Source organism: Spermophilus citellus, assembly GCF_964194105.1.
Source record: "Spermophilus citellus genome assembly, chromosome: 1".
NCBI lineage: Eukaryota > Metazoa > Chordata > Mammalia > Rodentia > Sciuridae > Spermophilus > Spermophilus citellus.
In genome coordinates this window covers 229,276,988-229,297,630 of record NC_138182.1, presented here as the reverse complement: position 1 = coordinate 229,297,630, position 20,643 = coordinate 229,276,988, and the positions used below count along the sequence as shown (strand labels likewise).

Sequence of the window (20,643 nt, the reverse complement as noted above, 5' to 3'; positions counted from 1 at the left end):
TATAAACATTGTGAGAATAGGCGCAATATATTTATTAAGGTAATATCTTGGAAAAGTAATGATTACTTGAAATGTAAGTGTTGTGTATTTTCTTTAAAATATCACAACCCAGATCCATTAATTTATAACCAGGGCTTGTAATACTTTCACAGATTGCACCCTCAATTCTCCTATTTTCCCCTCGGATTTCCTGTCCTTCAGTCTTTTCACTTCTTAATTGTATATTAATACAAAGATAGGGACTAAAAATAAGGTGAATGACATAATTTTATCCCTAGTTAATAATTTTTATAAAACTAAATACAAGCTTTGGCAAGAAATAATTTTGTAATTAACTGCTATGAAGTTTTGAGATGACCTGTTACTTTAACTGTTGCATCTGTGTCTTCTATTAGCACAGATAACTTAAACTTAATTAAATTAATCATTTTCCATCTGTAACTATGGTCCAGCCAAAGTTACACTGGGTCCATTATTAAGTGATTAATTATGTATTCAGTCTTTAGTAATTTGGTATAAGAAAATAGTAAGGAATATTCTTTTTACCTAAGGATGAGGAGGACAGTTGATAAAACCACTTTTTGAGGGTAACTTACAAACAAAATAAATTACAAAACTATAAATTTTAAATTTCAAATGTTTTCTTGTATATGCTGTAATGATGGAATTTCTTTTTGGAATATACAGGAACTAAGTGAAAACAGAGATTCCCCTGAAATTAGCCTTCTTGCAGGTACTGCTTTTACAGTATCTGGTATGCTTGCTGTAAAGGAGAAATCATTAACAAAGCAAGAGAAGATCTTAGCAGTACCACATGCATTTTCTGAACCTGGGGAGGACGTTTCAATGACTATGACTTCTAAAGAAACCAAGGATGAAGAAAGCTCCCTTGAAACTTTTGTGTCTGCATTAGAAAGGTTGCTAACATCACCAGACAGCACCCAGGAGGAAAGACTGTTAGAAATAATGAATGATTTTGATCCCGGAGAATTGATTAACTCTCCAAGTTCCGTAGAAATACCTTTGAATGCTTCATCAGCTTATAGCAGAGATTTGCTAGAGAACACAAAGGATGATACATTACCTGCAGAGTTATTGGCAGCCCTGAACACATTGTCAGAAACCAATCTGGGACCCATCTGTCACAGAACAGAGGAAGGCAGCAATCTTAGTGATGAAAATGGATGTTTAGAAGTAGAGCCTGTTATGTCCCAAACTGATGAAGATTGTACACAAATAGCAGAGGTGAATTTTGAATCTCTTCATTCTACTCTATCATTAGAGCAAAGTTCCAACTTAGCTGGGCTGCGGGACAGTGGTCTAGCAGTGGAACAAGTAGGTGCAAGTATGAGTTGATGATTTTGCCTTTTTTTATTGTTGACATTTAACAAGTAAATCTACATTGTATTAAATTCAAATCTTCTACCCAAATATCAACATCTTAGAAGATATTTTCTAATTTCGAGGCATATAGTGATCTTTTTAAAAGTTCTTGCATACAGTTTTCAAGGGGTTAGGAAGCTAAAATAGATTTTTCCCCAATAGACCTGAGAAGGCTTATCATTAATTTTCTTGTGTATATAGGAAAGAAAGGTTCTTTACCAGAAATTTCTCTGTTAGCTCAGAAAATCATTATGTTTACCTGGATTCAGAGTAGAGACAAGATACCTCACATTAATTTATAGAATGTATGTAGTTGGGCTGCCAGGTGAGGGGGAAAAATGCCCAGTTTTAGCAAAACTTTGCCTTCTGTGTCTGAGAATACTGCCAGAATTCCAGCAATGTTATATGTAGAGGCCCTACAATGGCCTACTATGTTCCAAGTTTCTTTTTCATGTTGGCAATTTGAATCTTCATTTGTAAAAGAAATCAAACATTACAGCATTAAATAATAATATAGAAACAAAAAGTGCTCCTTTGCCTCAGTTCCACTCTAGAGTTTTCACTCTTTTTTAAAATTTTCGTACCAGGGATTGAACCCAGGGGGTTGCTTAACCACTGAGCCACATCCTCAGCCTCCCCCGCCCCTTTTTTATTTTGAGTTGCTTAGGGTCTCACTAAATTGCTGAGGCTGGCTTTGAACTTGGCAATCCTCCTGCCTTAGCCTCCTGAACTAATAGGATTGCAGGCATGCACCACTACGAGTTTTCACTCTTAGCAGTTTGGTACATCTATGTCTAATTATTGCTATTATAGTTTATTTAAGTTTATTTTACTCACATGGGATTTTATACAGAATGCTTTACAACTTATTTTTGAAATTTAATAATACATCTTGGTTATTTTTTCCAGTGTCAGGAAATATAATACTACTTAAATATTTTAACTTGCTAAATGGTCTTACAATATATGAGTATATTGTAATTTATTTAAACAATTCATTAATGGTGGTCATTTGGATTCTCTTTGTCTTTTAACTATTACCAAAATGCTCCTGTGAATATCCTTGGTAAGATTTAGATAACAATGCTGAGCTCATGTTGCAGCATATATGCCTAGAATAATACTACATGGGGTTCTGATTATCATATCCCAAAACAGATATAATAGGACTAAGAGAGAGACAGAGACAAGGACAAACACTGATTATGGAGATAGGGGATAAAAATTAAACATTGTAGTGCTCTAATCTGAAAAGAAGGAATATGAGTAAAATGTATGGGAAATTATGATAGGTACTCATAAAGGGAGCACAAACTTGGCAAGTCTTCAAAATAAAAGAAAAAAACTTTTAAAAGTAGAAAAGAGATGTGCTTAGAACAGAACAGATCAAGTTAAATACTCTAATTCAGGTGTGATAAAAATATGGAAATTTTTATCTTGAACCTTTACAAACTGGATATATAAATAAGCTAAAGGTTTAGATGATATGTGTAAAATAAAGATCTTCATGGAAATTAAATTTATAATGGATTATTAAGGAAAACTAGAGCAATTCAGGTTATACTGTGACCTTTTTAAAATCAGTGTAAATAAGGTTATATACTATCTTGTCCCACAAGTTTTAATGTCCCTTATTGTTGCTGCTAAATAACAAAATACTAGGCTAAGTAGACCACTGATCTGGCCTAGAATGGCTTTTTTTTTTCTTTTCCTTTTGTATAAGATACTGAACCCAAGAGCACTTAACCATTGACCCACATCCTCAGCCATTTTTACTTTTTGAGACAGGGTTTCTCTCGCTGAGTTACTTAGAGCCTTGCTAAATTGCTGGCTTTGAACCTGTGATCCTCTGCCTCAGCCTCCCAAACCACTGGAATTACAGGTGTGTAACATCATGTCCAACTCTAGTATGGCATTTCTAATGTTTTTATGGGTTTTGTCATTTTTATTACTTCCTATAAAACTGAAGCACCAAGAATAGTCTTAGGTTTTTCCCTTAAATTTTACAGATGAGTATTGAATAAATCATTTTTACTAAATTATGTTCTTCTTATCTTAAGTTTTTAAATTTATATTATCTTTTATTACATTAATTATTATTAAAATAATTTAGTTGACATGCCTGTGAATTCTTGCACTTTCATCTTTTAAGAGGCATATAAATTATATCCAAGAACAAGATCAAACTTAATTTTTCCTAATGTTAATATTTTTCAGTATTATAATTATTTATGGATGTATTACATCTTTACAGACTGTCGAAGACCTAAGTTCATTTGATTTACCAACTTTGCCTCATCAAAATGTCCCCTCTTGTGAGCCACTAAATAATAAAGGGAATTCAAATTCTATGGAAAATGCCTCTGACCAGGAAACTCCATGTGTATTAAGAAGATCATCTAGACTAGAAAAACTGAAAGTAAGCCGAGATGCAAACAGTACAAATGACATATGTAAGATTACAGAAGAGATTGTACCCAAAATACCTAGCTGTGAGGATCAAATAAATAATAAATCTTCAACTAACAATTTCAGGTATGCTATTAAATTGAATCTTTGTTCCCAGTTATGTTATGAACCTAATAAATAATTACATGCTTGAGAATGTTAGGGTCAGTGTAAAGTTACCCCTAAGTAAAGAGCTTTATTATTTTTTATGTTGCTGCTTTTTTTATTTTGCGGTTTTTGATCAGTGCCATTCCATTAAGCAAATCCTTATTTCTTGAAAACACCTGCCTTTTTTTCCCTAAAGGGGAAATAGAGTGGATACTGGTATCCTGATTTGGGAAGTGATATATAGGAGACTCAGCGTACTCAGATTTATAGGAGACTACACCTAGAGGAGAGAAACACAAAGAGAACTATAATCTATGAAGACTGGCAATATGGCATGTCTGTCACAGAATCATCTGTAGTTAACTCAGGAGCCATCTGTATATTTAAAACTGCCTTGCTACTTAAGAACAGCTCAGTAAAATATCTTTGAGTTTTAAAATTGTAGTCAAAATTTGGTGTGATTTTTCATGAATGCCTGTAGAAAAATTATGGTAATTTAAAAAATACCTTTATTTTTCAAGAATGCAAGATCCTGTTTTAATGATTGAAGGTAAAGGGAAGAGTATCCATTCATCCAGACTCAAGAGTAAACAGATCAGGAAAAATAAACGACTTTCAATAAAAAATGGTAAGGCATATTTTGGATATTTCTCCATTTCTTTAAGTCACATAGGAACAATTATGGTAGAAAAGATTCAAAGATTATCTATCTCAACTTTCTCATTTTATTGATGAGGAAACTGAACTTCAGAGATGGTAAGGTTTTTCCAGCATCACACATAACTGGGATTTCATCGTAAACTTCTGGCTCATAGGCTGTTATTTTTTTCTATATTTCTGTTTTGGAGAGGGTAAATACAGAAGTCTTTTCAGATTTCGGTATTTGACCAGCCTAACAAGACTGTGAGAAATTATACCAAGAGTAGTGGAGAAAAGAACAAAGCCAGATTGTTATTGTTCTTATCTCTTATCTATGTTCCTATATAACCCAAACGATTGAACTGAGAAAACCTCTCAAATATAATAAGAGAATCTAGAAACATTGGTTAAAATATAATAGTGGAAAATTGGCAAAATTGGAATATGGACTGCAGATTGTATCAGTGTTAAATTTCCTGAATTTGATAATAATACTGGGTTATATAAAAGAATGTCCTGTTCTTAGAAAATAAACACTTAAATATTAATGGTAAAAGGATATGGTATATAAAAGGTACTCATTTTATTTTTTATGTGTGTATATGTATAAATGAAGAGGGAAGTAGACTGTTTAAAGTTGTGGCAAAATGTTGACAATGAATGAATTCTTTGATCTTCTTTTTTTTTTCTTTTTTCAGTACTAAGGATTAAATCCAAGGCTTTGCATACATACTAGGCAGGTGCTCTACCACTAACCTATATCCCCAACCCTTTGTTTGTTTTTATAACTTTCCTATAAGCCTGAAATTATTCAAAATAAAAATTCAATAAACCAAAGAAGATAAAATTAATATATTTTATATAATTATTAACTAGAAATACAAGAGAATATCCAATTTATAATTGTTACAAAAGACAGACAATACCTGCTTATATCAGTGTTAAGAAATATGATAAATACCTGTAAGAAGAGAGCTTACAAATTCTGCTGAGGTCATTAAAATAAAAAGACTCAAATAAATGGAAAGAAGAACTTTGCTCTTGACTAAAAAGATCACATGTTACAAGAAACTTAATTCTCTCTTAATTACTTAATAAATACAAGAGATCTCTATCAAAAATAGATTTTTGTTTATTTGTTCATTGTTTTATTGTTTAGGTGTTTTTTTTTTTTAACACAGCTGGAGCATAGCTATGGGAATGTTATAAAATGATACTAAATTTCAGCTGGAAAAGTAATTATGAAAAACTAGATAAGAAAATTCTGAAAAAAGCAAAGGGAAGGTAGAGTGGCAGGACCCTGTTCTATATAATATCAAAGCATATTAGAGGAGACAGGAAGATGGTGGAAGTGAACTAGATAGTGAGTACCCATCTCTTTACAACATGGAAGGAAAGTAGTCAAGGAAAAGCAGAATTGAGAGGTGGATGACAAAATAAATGTTCTAAGACTCAGTATTACAAAGTGTAAGATCTGGGAAGACTGGAAGATAGATTACCAGAGTAGAAAACAAGCTCAGAGTCCCCTAATCCTGAACTTGAACCTGGGGTTAGGAAGGGGGGAGGGGCAACAGAGAGAGAAAATGGTGGGGGAGCCAAAAAATCTCTTAAGCTCACCTACTTAAAAGGAAAAACACAAGTGTAACAGATGGATCCTTAAAACAGAGTAAACAACTTAAACAAATTTATGAAAAGAAAATTGAGCTAGGGGTCTGCAGTCATCTCTGGAGCCTTCAGCAGACCAGTCACCTCCTTAAATCAGCACAACATCTTCCCATGCCCAGACAACTGCAAATTAAACCAAAGGGAAGCCCTTTGCAGTGGGATCTCTTAAGAATCTGGCCGGAAAGAACTTCTAGAAGGACCACTACTACCCCAAAATCAATGAAATCCCCTCTTTTACTCCCTTATCGCGAACAAGGAGAATGAGCTACTGGGAACTATACCAAGAAATTGCACCTAACACTGCTAAGCCTCTGGGACCCAGGCAAGGGCAGAAAGCTCTGTGCAGCGTCCACTCACTCAATTCAGACAGGGACAGCAATGAAGCAGCTGTGGCCCTGAACAGAGGAAAGCAGATTCACCAAATCCAGACCACTGACATTGGGGAAGGGCACCCTGGGAAACCTAGGGTTGTTCCCCAGGATTGCAGGGCCATACCAGAGGGAAACTGCCCAGCGGAAAATTACCAGAATCTATGCAGCAGGAAGGGGTTGATCCCAGCCTTAACTGGTGCACAACCTGACCTGTGGTCACACTTGGCAAGTGACAGGGCATTGTTTGAATACTTGTAGGACATTGCATCAGACTTAGGAAACAGAGGGAATCAATGCCCACCATTCACAACCGGGGGCAGTAGAGACTATGGTCCAGGTGAGCCACCAGAAACCTTTCACTATAGTACCTCAGAGAGCAGCTTGATCAGGGGAATACTTCTGCACCACAGAACACCCATGGAAAACCCATAGCCAGAGTTCCTGAATTCACAGACAGGCATGGGGATTTTCACTACTTTGAAAAGAATCTGGTAGACGGGAGCAGCTACACAGTGACCCATAGCAATCACAGGGACACTCCAAAGCCTGCATCTTGTATTACTGTACACAATAGAAACAGCCAACTCACAACACTAACTGGTCACCTGTAGGCCCTTGAGCTGATAAACCAGAAGTTGCTAGTAGGAGGTTCATAGCAACTAGGGAATTGGCTCCTGTGCCCCTGCAACTTAGGAGAGATCCACAGCCAAAGACTGATGGACATCTGCTAAATGTCTAAACCCTAATGAAATCCAAACCAAAATTTAATAAAAATTTTCCTTGCCTTGATATGGTCTACTATAAACAACTCTAATGTCAACTTGATTTATAAATAACTTTTTAATTTTTAATCCAATTGCCAACATTGTACCTTCAACCTGTTTGAATATTTTTCATGTAATGTTTTTTAGCATTAATTAGAATCAATCTTCTTAACTTTGTTTTCCTAGCTGTAGTTTATACTTGTTCTTCTTACCCCCTGCCCATCTTCTTGCATAATTGGATACTACCTCAAATACTAATCATTAATCTATTTCTCCTTTCTATCTTGGTGTAATTATTCTTTTATAACTTCTCTCTCTCTTGTCTTTCTCTCTTCTTTTTGCTTTTTCTTCTGACCCCACTTTAGTCCACATTTAAGGTTATAGTGAGTTTACTAAATTTAATAACTAATTTTTGATGTATTCTAGAACTTTATTATAGTTTTATACTTGAATTTGAGGAACCATGAAGAACAATTGCAACAAATTTTTGTTTCTTATAAGGTTGAATAGAAAGAAGCTTGGCTGTGAAGTGATTATAGTAAATACGGTTCAGTGACATATTTTAAAAAATATTTTTAGTTGTATTTAGACATAATGACTTTATTTTACTTATTTTTTATGTGGTGCTGAGAATCAAACTCAGTATTTCACACCTGCTAGGCAAGTGCTCTACCACTGAGCCACAACCCTAGCCCTCAGTGACATCTCTTAAAGCTGTGCTGATATTGGGATTATCAGAGGTTACATATTGACTTAAAATCTTATTATCTAGATATTCACTCAACCCAGGGCTCTTAAGAGAAAGAAGCTCACAAAATAGTCTTTCACTTAAAAGAAGTGAGAACTATACCGATATAAACAATATGAAAAAGCAAGAGAACAAATCATTGTAAACAGCTTATAATGCTTCAACAACAGACTTCATCGACACTATAGTAGAGAAAATGTCAAAGAAAGAATTTTAAAAGTTCATAGTTGGTATGTTCTATGAGCTAAAAGAAGATGTAAGAAGTAAAATCAAAGAGAAAACACAGTAAGTGAAAGATCACTTCAATAAAAGATTCTGAAAAAGAACCAAATGGGATCCTCAAAATTAAGAATTCAGTAAACCAAATTAAAACTTCAATGGAAAGCATTGCCAACAGATTGGATCACTTTGAAGATAGATTTTTCAGGCCTTAAAGACAAAGCATATAATCTTTTTTTTTTTTAATTATTTTATTGTTGGTTGTTCAAAACATTACATAGTTCTTATTATACCATATTTCACAGATTGGTTCAAGTGGGTTATGAACTCCCATTTTTACCCCGTATACAGATTGCTGTGTCACATCAGTTACATTTCCATTGATTTACAAATTGCCTTTCTAGTGACTGATGTATTCTGCTGTCTATCCCATTCTCCACTGTCCCCTCACCCCTCCCCTCCCCTCCCCTCCCCTACTCTCTCTCCATCCCCTCTACTATAAATCGTTTCTTCCACTTATATAATTTTTCTCCTACTCCTCCTTTCCTCTTATATGTAATTGTGTATAACCCTGAGGCTCACCTTCCAGTTCCATGCAATTTCCCTTAACTCTCACTTTCCCTCCCGCCTATCATCCCTGTTTAATGTTATTCTTCTTCTCCAGCTCTTCGTCTCTACCCTGTCCTTGGTTACTCCCCTTATATCAAAGAAGACATTTGACATTTGTTTTTTAAGGATTGGCTAGCTTCACTTAGCATAATCTGCTCTAATGCCATCCATTTCCCTCCAAATTCTATGATTTTGTCATTTCTTATTGCAGAGTAATACTCCATTGTGTATAAATGCCACATTTTTTAATCCATTCATCTATTGAAGGGCTTCTAGGTTGGTTCCACAATCTTGCTATCGTGAATTGTGCTGCTATGAACATCGATATAGCAGTGTCCCTGTAGCATGCTCTTGTTAGGTCTTTAGGGAATAGACCGAGGAGGGGAATAGCTGGGTCAAATGGTGGTTCCATTCCCAACTTTCCAAGAAATCTCCATACTGCTTTCCAAATTGGCTGCACCATTTTGCAGTCCCACCAACAATGAACAAGTGTACCCATTTCCCCGCATCCTCGCCAGCACTTGTTGTTGTTGGATTTCTTAATGGCTGCCAATCTTACTGGAGTGAGATGGTATCTTAGGGTGGTTTTGATTTGCATTTCTCTGACTGCTAGCGATGTTGAGCATTTTTTCATATACTTGTTGATTGATTGTATGTCCTCCTCTGAGAAGTGTCTGTTCAGGTCCTTGGCCCATTTGTTGATTGGGTTATTTGTTATCTTATTATCTATTTTTTTGAGTTCTTTGTATACTCTGGATATTAGGGCTCTATCTGAAGTGTGTGGGGTAAAGATTTGTTCCCAGGATGTAGGCTCCCTGTTTATCTCTCTTATTGTTTCTTTTGTTGAGAGAAAACTTCTTAGTTTGAGTAAGTCCCATTTGTTGATTCTGGTTGTTAACTCTTGCGCTATGGGTGTCCTATTGAGGAATTTGGGGCCTGACCCCACAGTATGTAGATCATAGCCGACTTTTTCTTCTATCAGACGCCATGTCTCTGATTTAATATCGAGCTCCTTGATCCATTTTGAGTTAACTTTTGTGCATGGCGAGAGAAAGGGATTCAGTTTCATTTTGATGCAAATGGATTTCCAGTTTTCCCAGCACCATTTGTTGAAGATGCTATCCTTCCTCCATTGCATGCTTTTAGCCCCTTTATCAAATATAAGATAGTTGTAGTTTCAAAGCATATAATCTTGAAAATAAAGTTGACCATAAAGAAAAGATATTTCATTGTAGAGGTCTTTTACCTCTTTTGTTAGATTGATTCCAGGTATTTTATTTTATTTTATTTTTTGAGGCAATTGTGAATGGAGTAGTTTTTCCTAATTTCTCTTTCAGTGGATTCTTCGTTGATATATAGGAATGTGTTTGATTTATGGGTGTTGAATACTTTGCTGAATCCATTTTATTAGTTCTAGATGTTTTCTGGTGGAATTTTTTGGGCCTTCTGTGTATATAGAATCATATTGCTGTCAATTAGTGCTAATTTGAGTTCTTCTTTTCCTATCTGTATCGCTTTAATTTTTTATCTAATTACTCTGTCTAGAGTTTCAAGAACTATGTTAAATAGAAGTGGTGAAAGAGGGCATCTCTGTCTTGTTCCAGTTTTTAAGGAAATGCTTTCAATTTTTCTCCATTTAGAATGATGCTGGCCTTGGGTTTAGCATATAAAGCTTTTACAGTGTTGAGGTATGTTATTACTATCTCTAGTTTTTATAGTGTTTTGAACATGAAGGTGTGCTGTATCTTGTCAAATGCTTTTTCTGCATCAATTGAGATGATCATATCATTCTTTTTTTTAAGTCTACTAATATGTATTTATTATGTTTATTGATTTCTGTATGTCGAACCAACCCTGTATCCCTGAGATAAATCCCACTTGATTGTGGTGCACTATCTTTTTAATATGTTTTTTGTATGCAATTTGCCAGAATTTTATTGAAAATTTTTGCATCTATGTTCATCAGGTATATTGGTCTGAAGTTTTCTTTTCTTGATGGATCTTTGTCTGGTTTGGGTATCAGGGTGATATTAGCCTCATAGAATGAGCTTGGAAGAGTTCCCTCTTTTTCTATTTCATGGAATACTTTGAGCAATATTGGTGTTAATTCTTTTTTGAAAGTCTTATCGAACTTGGCTGAGAATCCATCTGGTTCTGGGCTTTTCTTGGTTGGTTTTGATTGCATTTTCTATTTCATTACTTGAAAATGATCTATTTAAATCATGTATGACCTCCTCATTTAGTTTGGGTAGGTCATATGTCTCTAGAAATTTGTCAGTCTTCAATGTTTTCTATTTTATTAGAGTATAAATTTTCCAAATAGTTTTTAGTTATCTTCTGTATTTCAGACGTGTCCATTGTGATATTTCCTTCTTCATCTTGTGTTTTAGTAATTTGAGTTTTCTCTCTTTTTCTCTTCGTTAGCATGGCCAGGGGTTTATCTATTTTATTTATTTTTTCAAAGAATCAGCTTTTTTGTTTTGTCAATTTTTTCAATTATTTCTTTTGTTTCAATTTCATTGACTTCAGCTCTGATTTTAATTATTTCCTGTCTGCTACTGCTTTTGGTGTTGATTTGTTTTTCTTTTTCTAGTGCATGGAGTGTAGTGGTAGGTCATTTATTTGTTGACTTTTTATTCTTTTAATGAATCCACTCAGTGAAATAAACTTTACTCTTAGTACTGCCTTCATAGTGTCTCAGAGATTTTTGATATGTTGTATCGTGTTCTCTTTTACTTCCAAGAATTTTTTTATTTCATCCTTGATTTCTTCTACTATCCATTCATCATTCAATTGTGTATTATTTAATCTCCATTTGTTATAGTAGCTTCTATTTTTATTTTATCATTTATTTCTAATTTCATTCCATTGTGGTCTGGTAGAATGCAGGATGTTATCTCTGCTTTTTTGTATTTGCTAAGAATTGCTTTATGTCATAAGATATTGTCTATTTTAGAGAAGGAGCCATGTGCTGCTGAGAAGAAAGTATATTTGCTCATTGACAGATGAAATATTCTATATATGTCTGTTAAGTCTAAATTATTGATTGTATTGTTTAGTTCTATAGTTTCCTTATTTAGTTTTTGTTTGGAAGATCTGTCCAGTAGTGAGAGAGGTGTGTTAAAGTCACCCAGTATTATTGTATTGTGTTCTATCTGATGCTTGAAATTGAGAAGGGTTTGTTTGGTGTACATAGATGCTCCATTGTTTGGGGCGTAAAAATTTATATATACTTCTCTTAAGAAGTATGAATGTCCTTCTTTGTATATTCTGACTAACTTTGGTTTGAAGTCTACTTTATCTGAAATGAGAATGGAAATCCCTGCTTGTTTATGCAATCCATATGAGTGAATCCATATGAAGTTTTTTCCTATCCTTTCACCTCAGCCTGTGGAAGTCTTTGCCCTTGAAGTGAAGTCTCTTGAAGACAGCATATTGTTGGGTCTTGCTTTTTAATTCAATCTGCCAGTCAGTTTAAATCTAACAGTTTAGGCTGTTAACATGCAAGGTTATCATTGAGCATGATGTGTATTCCCTGTCATTTTGATTTATTTCTGGTTTTTGATTTGTCTTAGTTTCTCATTTGGTTGATTGTCACTTTAGTGTAGCTCCTTCCTTTGCTGGTTTTCACTTTTTTTTTTCACTTTATCCTCATGGAAATTTTTGTTGAGAATGCTCTGTAGTGTAGGCTTTCTAGTTGTGAATTCTTTTAATTTTTGTTTATCATGAAATGTTTCAATTTCATTTTCAAATCTGAAACTTAATTTTGCTGTATATAAAATTCTTGGTTGGCAAACTACAGAACTCTAAAGAAAGAAATTGAAGAAAACCTCAGAAGATGGAAAGATCTCCCTGGATAGGCAAAATTAATATTGTCAAAATGGCCATACTACCAAAAGCGTTATACAGATTTAATGCAATTCCTATTAAAATCTCAATGATATTCTTCATAGCATTAGAAAAGCAAACATTGAAATTTATTTAGAAAAATAAGAGACCCAGAATAGCTAAAGCAATCCTTAGCAGGAAAAGTGAAGCAGGAGGCATCGTACCAGACCTTAAACTATATTATAGAGCTATGGTAATAAAAACAGCATGGTAATGGCACCAAAATAGGCTTATAGACCAGTGGTACAGAATAGAGGACACAGAGACAAACCCACATAAATATGGTTGTGTCATACTAGACAAAGGTACCAAAAACATTCACTGGAGAAAACATAGTCTATTCAATAAATGGTGCTAGCAAAACTGAAAATCCGTATGTAGCAAAGTGAAATTAAACCTTTGTCTCTCACCCTGCACAAAAATAAACTCAAAGTGGATCAAAGACTTAGGCACTAGAACAGAGACCCTGCACCTAATAGAAGAAAAAATATACCCAAATCTTCACTACATTGGCCTAGGATCTGACTTCCTTAACAAGACTCTTAAAGCTCAAGAAGTAAAATCAAGAATTAATAAATGGGGTGGATTCAAATTAAAAAGCTTTTCTCAGCAAAGGAAACAATTAATAAAGTGATGAAAGAGCTTAAAGATGGGGAGAAAATACAACATCCACCTCCAAAAAGCATTAATCTCTAGGATATATAAAGAACTTAAAATATTTAACATAAAAAAAAAGTCAATAAATGGTCGAAGGAATTGAACAGACACTTCACAGAAGAAGAAATACAATTGATAAACAAATATATGAAAAAGTGTTCAACATCTCTAGCTATTAGAGAAATGCAAATCAAAACTACTCTAAGATTTCATCTCACTCCTGTTAGAATGGCAGTCATCAAAAATATAGGCAACAATAAATGTTGGCAAAGATGTGATGAAAAAAGTACACTCATACATTATTGGTGGAACTGCAAATTGGTACAACCACTCTGGAAAGCACTATGGAGATTCCTCAGAAAATTGGGAATGGAATCACCATTTGACCCTGCTATCCCACCCCTTGGTTTATACCCAAAGGACTTAAAATCAGCATACTATAGTGACACAGCCACATCAATGTTTATAGCAGTTCAATTCAAAATAGCTAGACTATGGAACCAACCTAGATGTCGCTCAATAGATGAATGGATAAAGAAAATATGGTATATATACTCAATGGAATATTACTCAGCTTTATAAAAGAGTAAAATTATGGATTTTGCCAGTAAATGGTTGGAGTTGGAGAATATCATGCTAAGCAAAATAAGCCAATCCCACAAAACCAAAGGCCTAATATTTTCTCTAATATGCAGATGCTAATTCATAATAAGGCAGGGGGCACTAGGGAAGAATAGCGTTACGTTAGATTAGGTAGAGGGAAGTGATGGGAAGGGAGAAGTGGGGATGTGGGGATAGGAAAGACAGTAGAATGAAACAGACATTATTACTGTATGTATATATGTGAATGCATGACCCATATGATTCTGAAACATGTACACTCAGAAAAATGAGAAATTATATCCCATCTATGTGTGATATATCAAAGTGCATAAATGCATTCTAATGTCATATATAACTAATTAAAACAATTTAAAAAATTAAAAAATTTTTAAAGAGAAAAGATATTAAGAAACCATGAACAGAAAATTCAAGAAATCTAGGATAACATTGAAAGGCCAAATTTAAGATTCACTGGGGTATATGAAGGCTCTGAAATACAAACTAAAAAATGTGCACAATCTTTTCAATGAAATAATATGCTTCACTTTTCTCACTAAGGATTGCTTCTGCTGTTCTAGGTCTCTTATTTTCCCAAATGAATTTCAAAACTGCTTTTTCTAGTTCTGTGAGGAATGTCACTGGAATTTTTATTGGAGCTGCATTAAATCCATATAGTGTTTGGGTAGTATGACCATTTGGACAATATCAGTTCTGTCTATTCAGGAACATTGGAGGTTTTTCCATATTCTAAGTTCTTCTTCAATTTCTTTCTGTAGTGTTCTGTAGTATTCATTGTAGAGGTCCTATTTACTTCTTTTGATTCCCAAGTATTTTTTTACTTGATTCCCAAGTATTTTTTTAAATCCAATCTGCTTACTAATGAGATGGGAATTCAAATACAAGAAGCATATAGAACTCCAAATATAGAAAATCACAAGAGATTCACTTCAAGACACATTATTATGAAAATGCCTAACATACAGAATAAGGACAGAATTTTAAAAGCTTCAAGAGAAAAAAGACTGGTCACATTTAGGAGTAAACCTGTCTGGATTTCAACTGATTTCTCAACCCACTTCCTAAAAGCCAGGAGAGCTTGAAATAATATATACAAAGCTCTGACAGAAAATGTGTGCCAAGCAAGAATACTGAACAGCAAAATTAAGCTTCAGAGTTGAAGATGAGATAAAAACCTTCCATGATAAACAAAAGCTAGAATTCATAACTACAAATCTTGTAGTATAAAACATATTTAACAAAATTTTCATGAAGAAGAAATAAAGAATAAGAATGAAAACCAGCATAGGGAGGAATTCCACTAGGAGAATAGTCAATTAAAGAAGAAACAAGTCCAATTTAAACATTAGAAATAAATAAAAATAGCAGGAAATAAAAATCATCTCAATAATAACATTGAATGTAAACAGTCTAAACTCTTTAATCAAAACACATAGGGGTAAGCAGATTGGATTTAAAAAATACTTGGGATTCAATCTGACAAAAGAGGTAAATGACCTCTACAATGAAAACTATAAAACACTAAAGAAAGAAATTGAAGAACTTAGAAGATGAAAAAAACCTCCCACGTTCCTGTGTAGGCAGAATTGATATTATCCAAATGGTCGTACTACCCAAACACTATACGGATTTAGTGTAGCTCTCATTAAAATTCCAATGACATTCCTTACAGAACTAGAAAAAGCAGTTTTGAAATTCATTTGGGAAAATAAGAGACCTAGAACAGCAGAAGCAATCCTTAGTGAGAAAAGTGAAGCAGGAAGCTTCACAATACAAGACTTAAATTATACTGCAGAGCTATAGTAACAAAGCCAGAATGGTACTGGCACCAAAACAGACACAAAGACTAATGGAATAGAGTAGAAGACACAGAGACAAACCCACATAAATCCAGTTATCTGATATAAGATAAAGGTGCTAAAAACACATGCTGTAGAAAAGATAGCCTATTTTTAAACAAATGGTGGTGCTGGGAAAACTGGAAATCCATATGTAGCAGAATGAAATTGAACCCCCATCTCTCATCTGCACAAAACTCAACCCCAAATGGATCAAAGACCTAGGAATTAGACCAGAAACTCTGCACTTCTAGAAGAAAATATAGGCCTGACACTCCAATATGTTGGCTAAGGAACTGACATCCTTAACAAGACTCTTAAAGCACAAGAAATAAAATAGAAAATTAATAAATGGGATGACTTCAAATTAAAAAGCTTTTTCACAGCAAAGGAAACAAGAGGATGAAGAGAGAGCTTCCAGAATGGAAGAAAATCTTTGCTACCTGCACTTCAGATAGAGCATCAATATCCAGGATATCCAAAGAACTCAAAAACTTAATACCAAAACAACAAAGAACCCAATTAATAAGTGGGCAAAGGAACAGAACAGGCAATTTACAGAAAAAAAATGTAAATGGTCAACAAATATATGAAAGAATGTTCATCTCTAGCAATTAGAGAAATGCAAATTAAAACTACATTGAGATTCCATCTCACTCCAATCAGAACGGCAACAATCAAGAATACAAGTATTGAACATAAAGGGATGCTGTACTTTGTCAAATGCTTTTTCTGTATCTATCGAGATGATCATATGGTTCTTAATTTTAAGTCTATTGATGTGGTGAATAACATTTATTGATTTCCGTATATTGAACCAGCCTTGCATCCCAGGGATGAATCCTACTTGATCATGGTGCACAATTTTTTTGATATGTTTTTGAATCCGATTCGCCAGAATTTTATTGAGGATTTTTGCATCGAGGTTCATTTGAGATATTGGTCTGTAGTTTTCTTTCTTTGAAGTGTCTTTGTCTGGTTTAGGAATCAGGGTAATGTTGGCCTCGTAGAATGAATTTGGAAGTTCTCCCTCTTTTTCTATTTCCTGAAATAGCTTGAAAAGTATTGGTATTAGTTCCTCTTTAAAGGTTTTGTAAAACTCTGCTGTATACCCATCCGGTCCTGGGCTTTTCTTAGCTGGTAGTCTTTTGATGGTTTCTTCTATTTCCTCAATTGATATTGGTCTATTTAGGTTGTCTATATCCTCCTGACTCAATCTGGGCAGATCATATGACTTAAGAAATTTATCGATGCCTTCACTATCTTCTATTTTATTGGAGTATAAGGATTCAAAATAATTTCTGATTATCTTCTGTATTTCTGAAGTGTCAGTTGTGATGTTGCCTTTTTCATCCCGTATGCTAGTAATTTGAGTTCTCTCAAGGGTCTGTCGATTTTATTTATTTTTTCAAAGAACCAATTCTTAGTTTTGTCAATTTTTTCAATTGTTTCTTTTGTTTCGATTTCATTAATTTCAGCTCTGATTTTAATTATTTCTTGCCTTCTACTTCTTTTGCTGTTGTTTTGCTCTTCTTTTTCTAGGATTTTGAGATGAAGTATGAGATCATTTATTTGTTGTTTTTTTCTTTTTTTAAGGAATGAACTCCAAGCGATGAATTTTCCTCTTAAAACTGCTTTCAATGTGTCCCATAGATTCCGATATGTTGTGTCTGTGTTTTCATTTATCTCTAAGAATTTTTTAATTTCCTCCTTGATGTCTTCTATAACCCATTGATCATTCAGTAACCTATTGTTCATTCTCCAAGTGATCATGATTTTTCCTTCCTTCTTTTATCGTTGATTTTCAGTTTCATTCCATTATGATCAGATAAGATGCATGGTATTATCTCTACTCCTTTATATTGTCTAATAGTTGCCCTGTGACATAATATATGATCTATTTTTGAGAAGGATCCATGTGCTGCTGAGAAAAAAAGTGTAACTGCTTGATGTTGGGTGGTATATTCTATATATGTCAATTAAGTCTAGGTTGTTATGTTCAAAACTCTAGAAAAACTAGGGATAACAGGAACATACCTCAACATTGTAAAAGCAATCTATGCTAAGCCTCAGGCTAGCATCATTCTGAATGGAGGAAAATTGAAGGCATTCCCTCTAAAATCTGGAACAAGACAGGGATGCCCTCTATCACCACTTCTGTTCAACATAGTTCTCGAAACACTGGCCAGAGCAATTAGACAGACGAAAGAAATTAAAGGCATAAAAATAGGAAAAGAAGAACTTAAATTATCACTATTTGCAGATGACATGATTCTATACCTAGCAGACCCAAAAGGGTCTACAAAGAAACTATTAGAGCTAATAAATGAATTTAGCAAAGTGGCAGGATATAAAATCAACATGCATAAATCAAATGCATTCCTGTATATCAGCGACAAATCCTCTGAAATGGAAATGAGGAAAAACACTCCATTCACAATATCCTCAAAAAAATAAAATACTTGGGAATCAACCTAACAAAAGAGGTGAAAGACTTATACAATGAAAACTACAGAACCCTAAAGAGAGAAATAGAAGAAGATCTTAGAAGATGGAAAAATATACCCTGTTCATGGATAGGCAGAACTAACATCATCAAAATGGCGATATTACCAAAAGTTCTCTATAGGTTTAATGCAATGCCAATCAAAATCCCAAAGGCATTTCTTGTAGAAATAGAGAAAGCAATCATGAAATTCATATGGAAAAATAAAAGACCCAGAATAGCAAAAACAGTGCTAAGCAGGAAGTGTGAATCAGGTGGTATAGCGATACCAGACTTCAAACTATATTACAGAGCAATAGTAACAAAAACAGCATGGTACTGGTACCAAAACAGGCGGGTGGACCAATGGTACAGAATAGAGGACACAGAAACCAATCCACAAAACTACAACTATCTTATATTTGATAAAGGGGCTAAAAGCATGCAATGGAGGAAGGATAGCATCTTCAACAAATGGTGCTGGGAAAACTGGAAATCCATATGCATCAAAATGAAACTGAATCCCTTTCTCTCGCCATGCACAAAAGTTAACTCAAAATGGATCAAGGAGCTTGATATCAAATCAGAGACACAGCGTCTGATAGAAGAAAAAGTTGGCTACAATCTACATACTGTGGGGTCGGGCTCCAAATTCCTCAATAGGACACCCATAGCACAAGAGTTAATAACTAGAATCAACAAATGGGACTTACTCAAACTAAAAAGTTTTTTCTCAGCAAAAGAAACAATAAGAGAGGTAGATAGGGAGCCTACATCCTGGGAACAAATCTTTACTCCTCACACTTCAGATAGAGCCCTAATATCCAGAGTATACAAAGAACTCAAAAAATTAGACAATAAGGTAACAAATAACCCAATCAACAAATGGGCCAAGGACCTGAACAGACACTTCTCAGAGGAGGACATACAATCAATCAACAAGTACATGAAAAAATGCTCAACATCGCTAGCAGTCAGAGAAATGCAAATCAAAACCACCCTAAGATACCATCTCACTCCAGTAAGATTGGCAGCCATTAGGAAGTCAAACAACAACAAGTGCTGGCGAGGATGTGGGGAAAAGGGTACACTTGTTCATTGTTGGTGGGACTGCAAATTGGTGCAGCCAATTTGGAAAGGAGTATGGAGATTTCTTGGAAATCTTGGAATGGAACCACCATTTGACCCAGCTATTCCCCTTCTCGGTCTATTCCCTAAAGACCTAAAAAGAGCATGCTACCGGGACACTGCTACATCGATGTTCATAGCAGCACAATTCACAATAGCAAGACTGTGGAACCAACCTAGATGCCCTTCAATAGATGAATGGATAAAAAAATGTGGCATTTATACACAATGGAGTATTACTCTGCATTAAAAAATGACAAAATCATAGAATTTGGAGGGAAATGGATGGCATTAGAGCAGATTATGCTAAGTGAAGCCAGCCAATCCCTAAAAAACAAATGCTAAATGTCTTCTTTGATATAAGGAGAGTAACTAAGAACAGAGTAGGGACGAAGAGCATGAGAAGAAGATTAACATTAAACAGGGATGAGAGGTGGGAGGGAAAGCGAGAGAGAAGGGAAATTGCATGGAAATGGAAGGAGACCCTCAGGGTTATACAAAATTACATACAAGAGGAAGTGAGGGGAAAAGGAAAAATAATACAAGGGGGAGAAATGAATTACAGTAGAAGGGGTAGAGAGCGAAGAGGGGAGGGGAAGGGAGGGGGGATAGTAGAGGATAGGAAAGGCAGCAGAATACAACAGACACTCGTATGGCAATATGTAAATCAATGGAAGTGTAACTGATGTGATTCTGCAATATGTATACGGGGAAAAAATGGGAGTTCATAACCCACTTGAATCAAAGTGTGAAATATGATATGTCAAGAACTATGTAATGTTTTGAACAACCAACAATAAAAAAAAAAGAATACAAGTAACAATAAGTGTTGGTGAGGATGTGGGGAAAAGAGTACACTCATACATTGCTGGTGGGATTGCAAATTGGTGCAACTCTCTGGAAAGCAGTATGGAGAGTCCTCAGAAAACTTGGAATGGAACAACCATTTGACCCTTGTTATATATCCAAAAGAGTTAAAATCAGTATACTACAGAGACACAGCCACATCACTGTTTATAGCAGCTCAATCCATAAGAGCTAAGCTATGCAACAAATGTAGGTGCCCTTCAAC

At 34.7% G+C, this 20,643-nt stretch overlaps 1 protein-coding gene across 1 annotated transcript in view; it reads left to right on the top strand.

The window, feature by feature from the left end:
• Positions 1–20,643, top strand: part of ANKRD31 (ankyrin repeat domain 31) — a gene marked incomplete at both ends in the record, with an annotated part of 205,417 nt that overhangs the window by 58,706 nt on the left and 126,068 nt on the right. Inside the window, 3 exons of the mRNA XM_081309099.1 lie at positions 688–1,245; positions 3,638–3,918; positions 4,461–4,567. Of these exons, the coding sequence (XP_081165225.1) occupies positions 688–1,245; positions 3,638–3,918; positions 4,461–4,567 (946 nt within the window). The remainder of the gene's footprint in view (positions 1–687; positions 1,246–3,637; positions 3,919–4,460; positions 4,568–20,643) is intronic.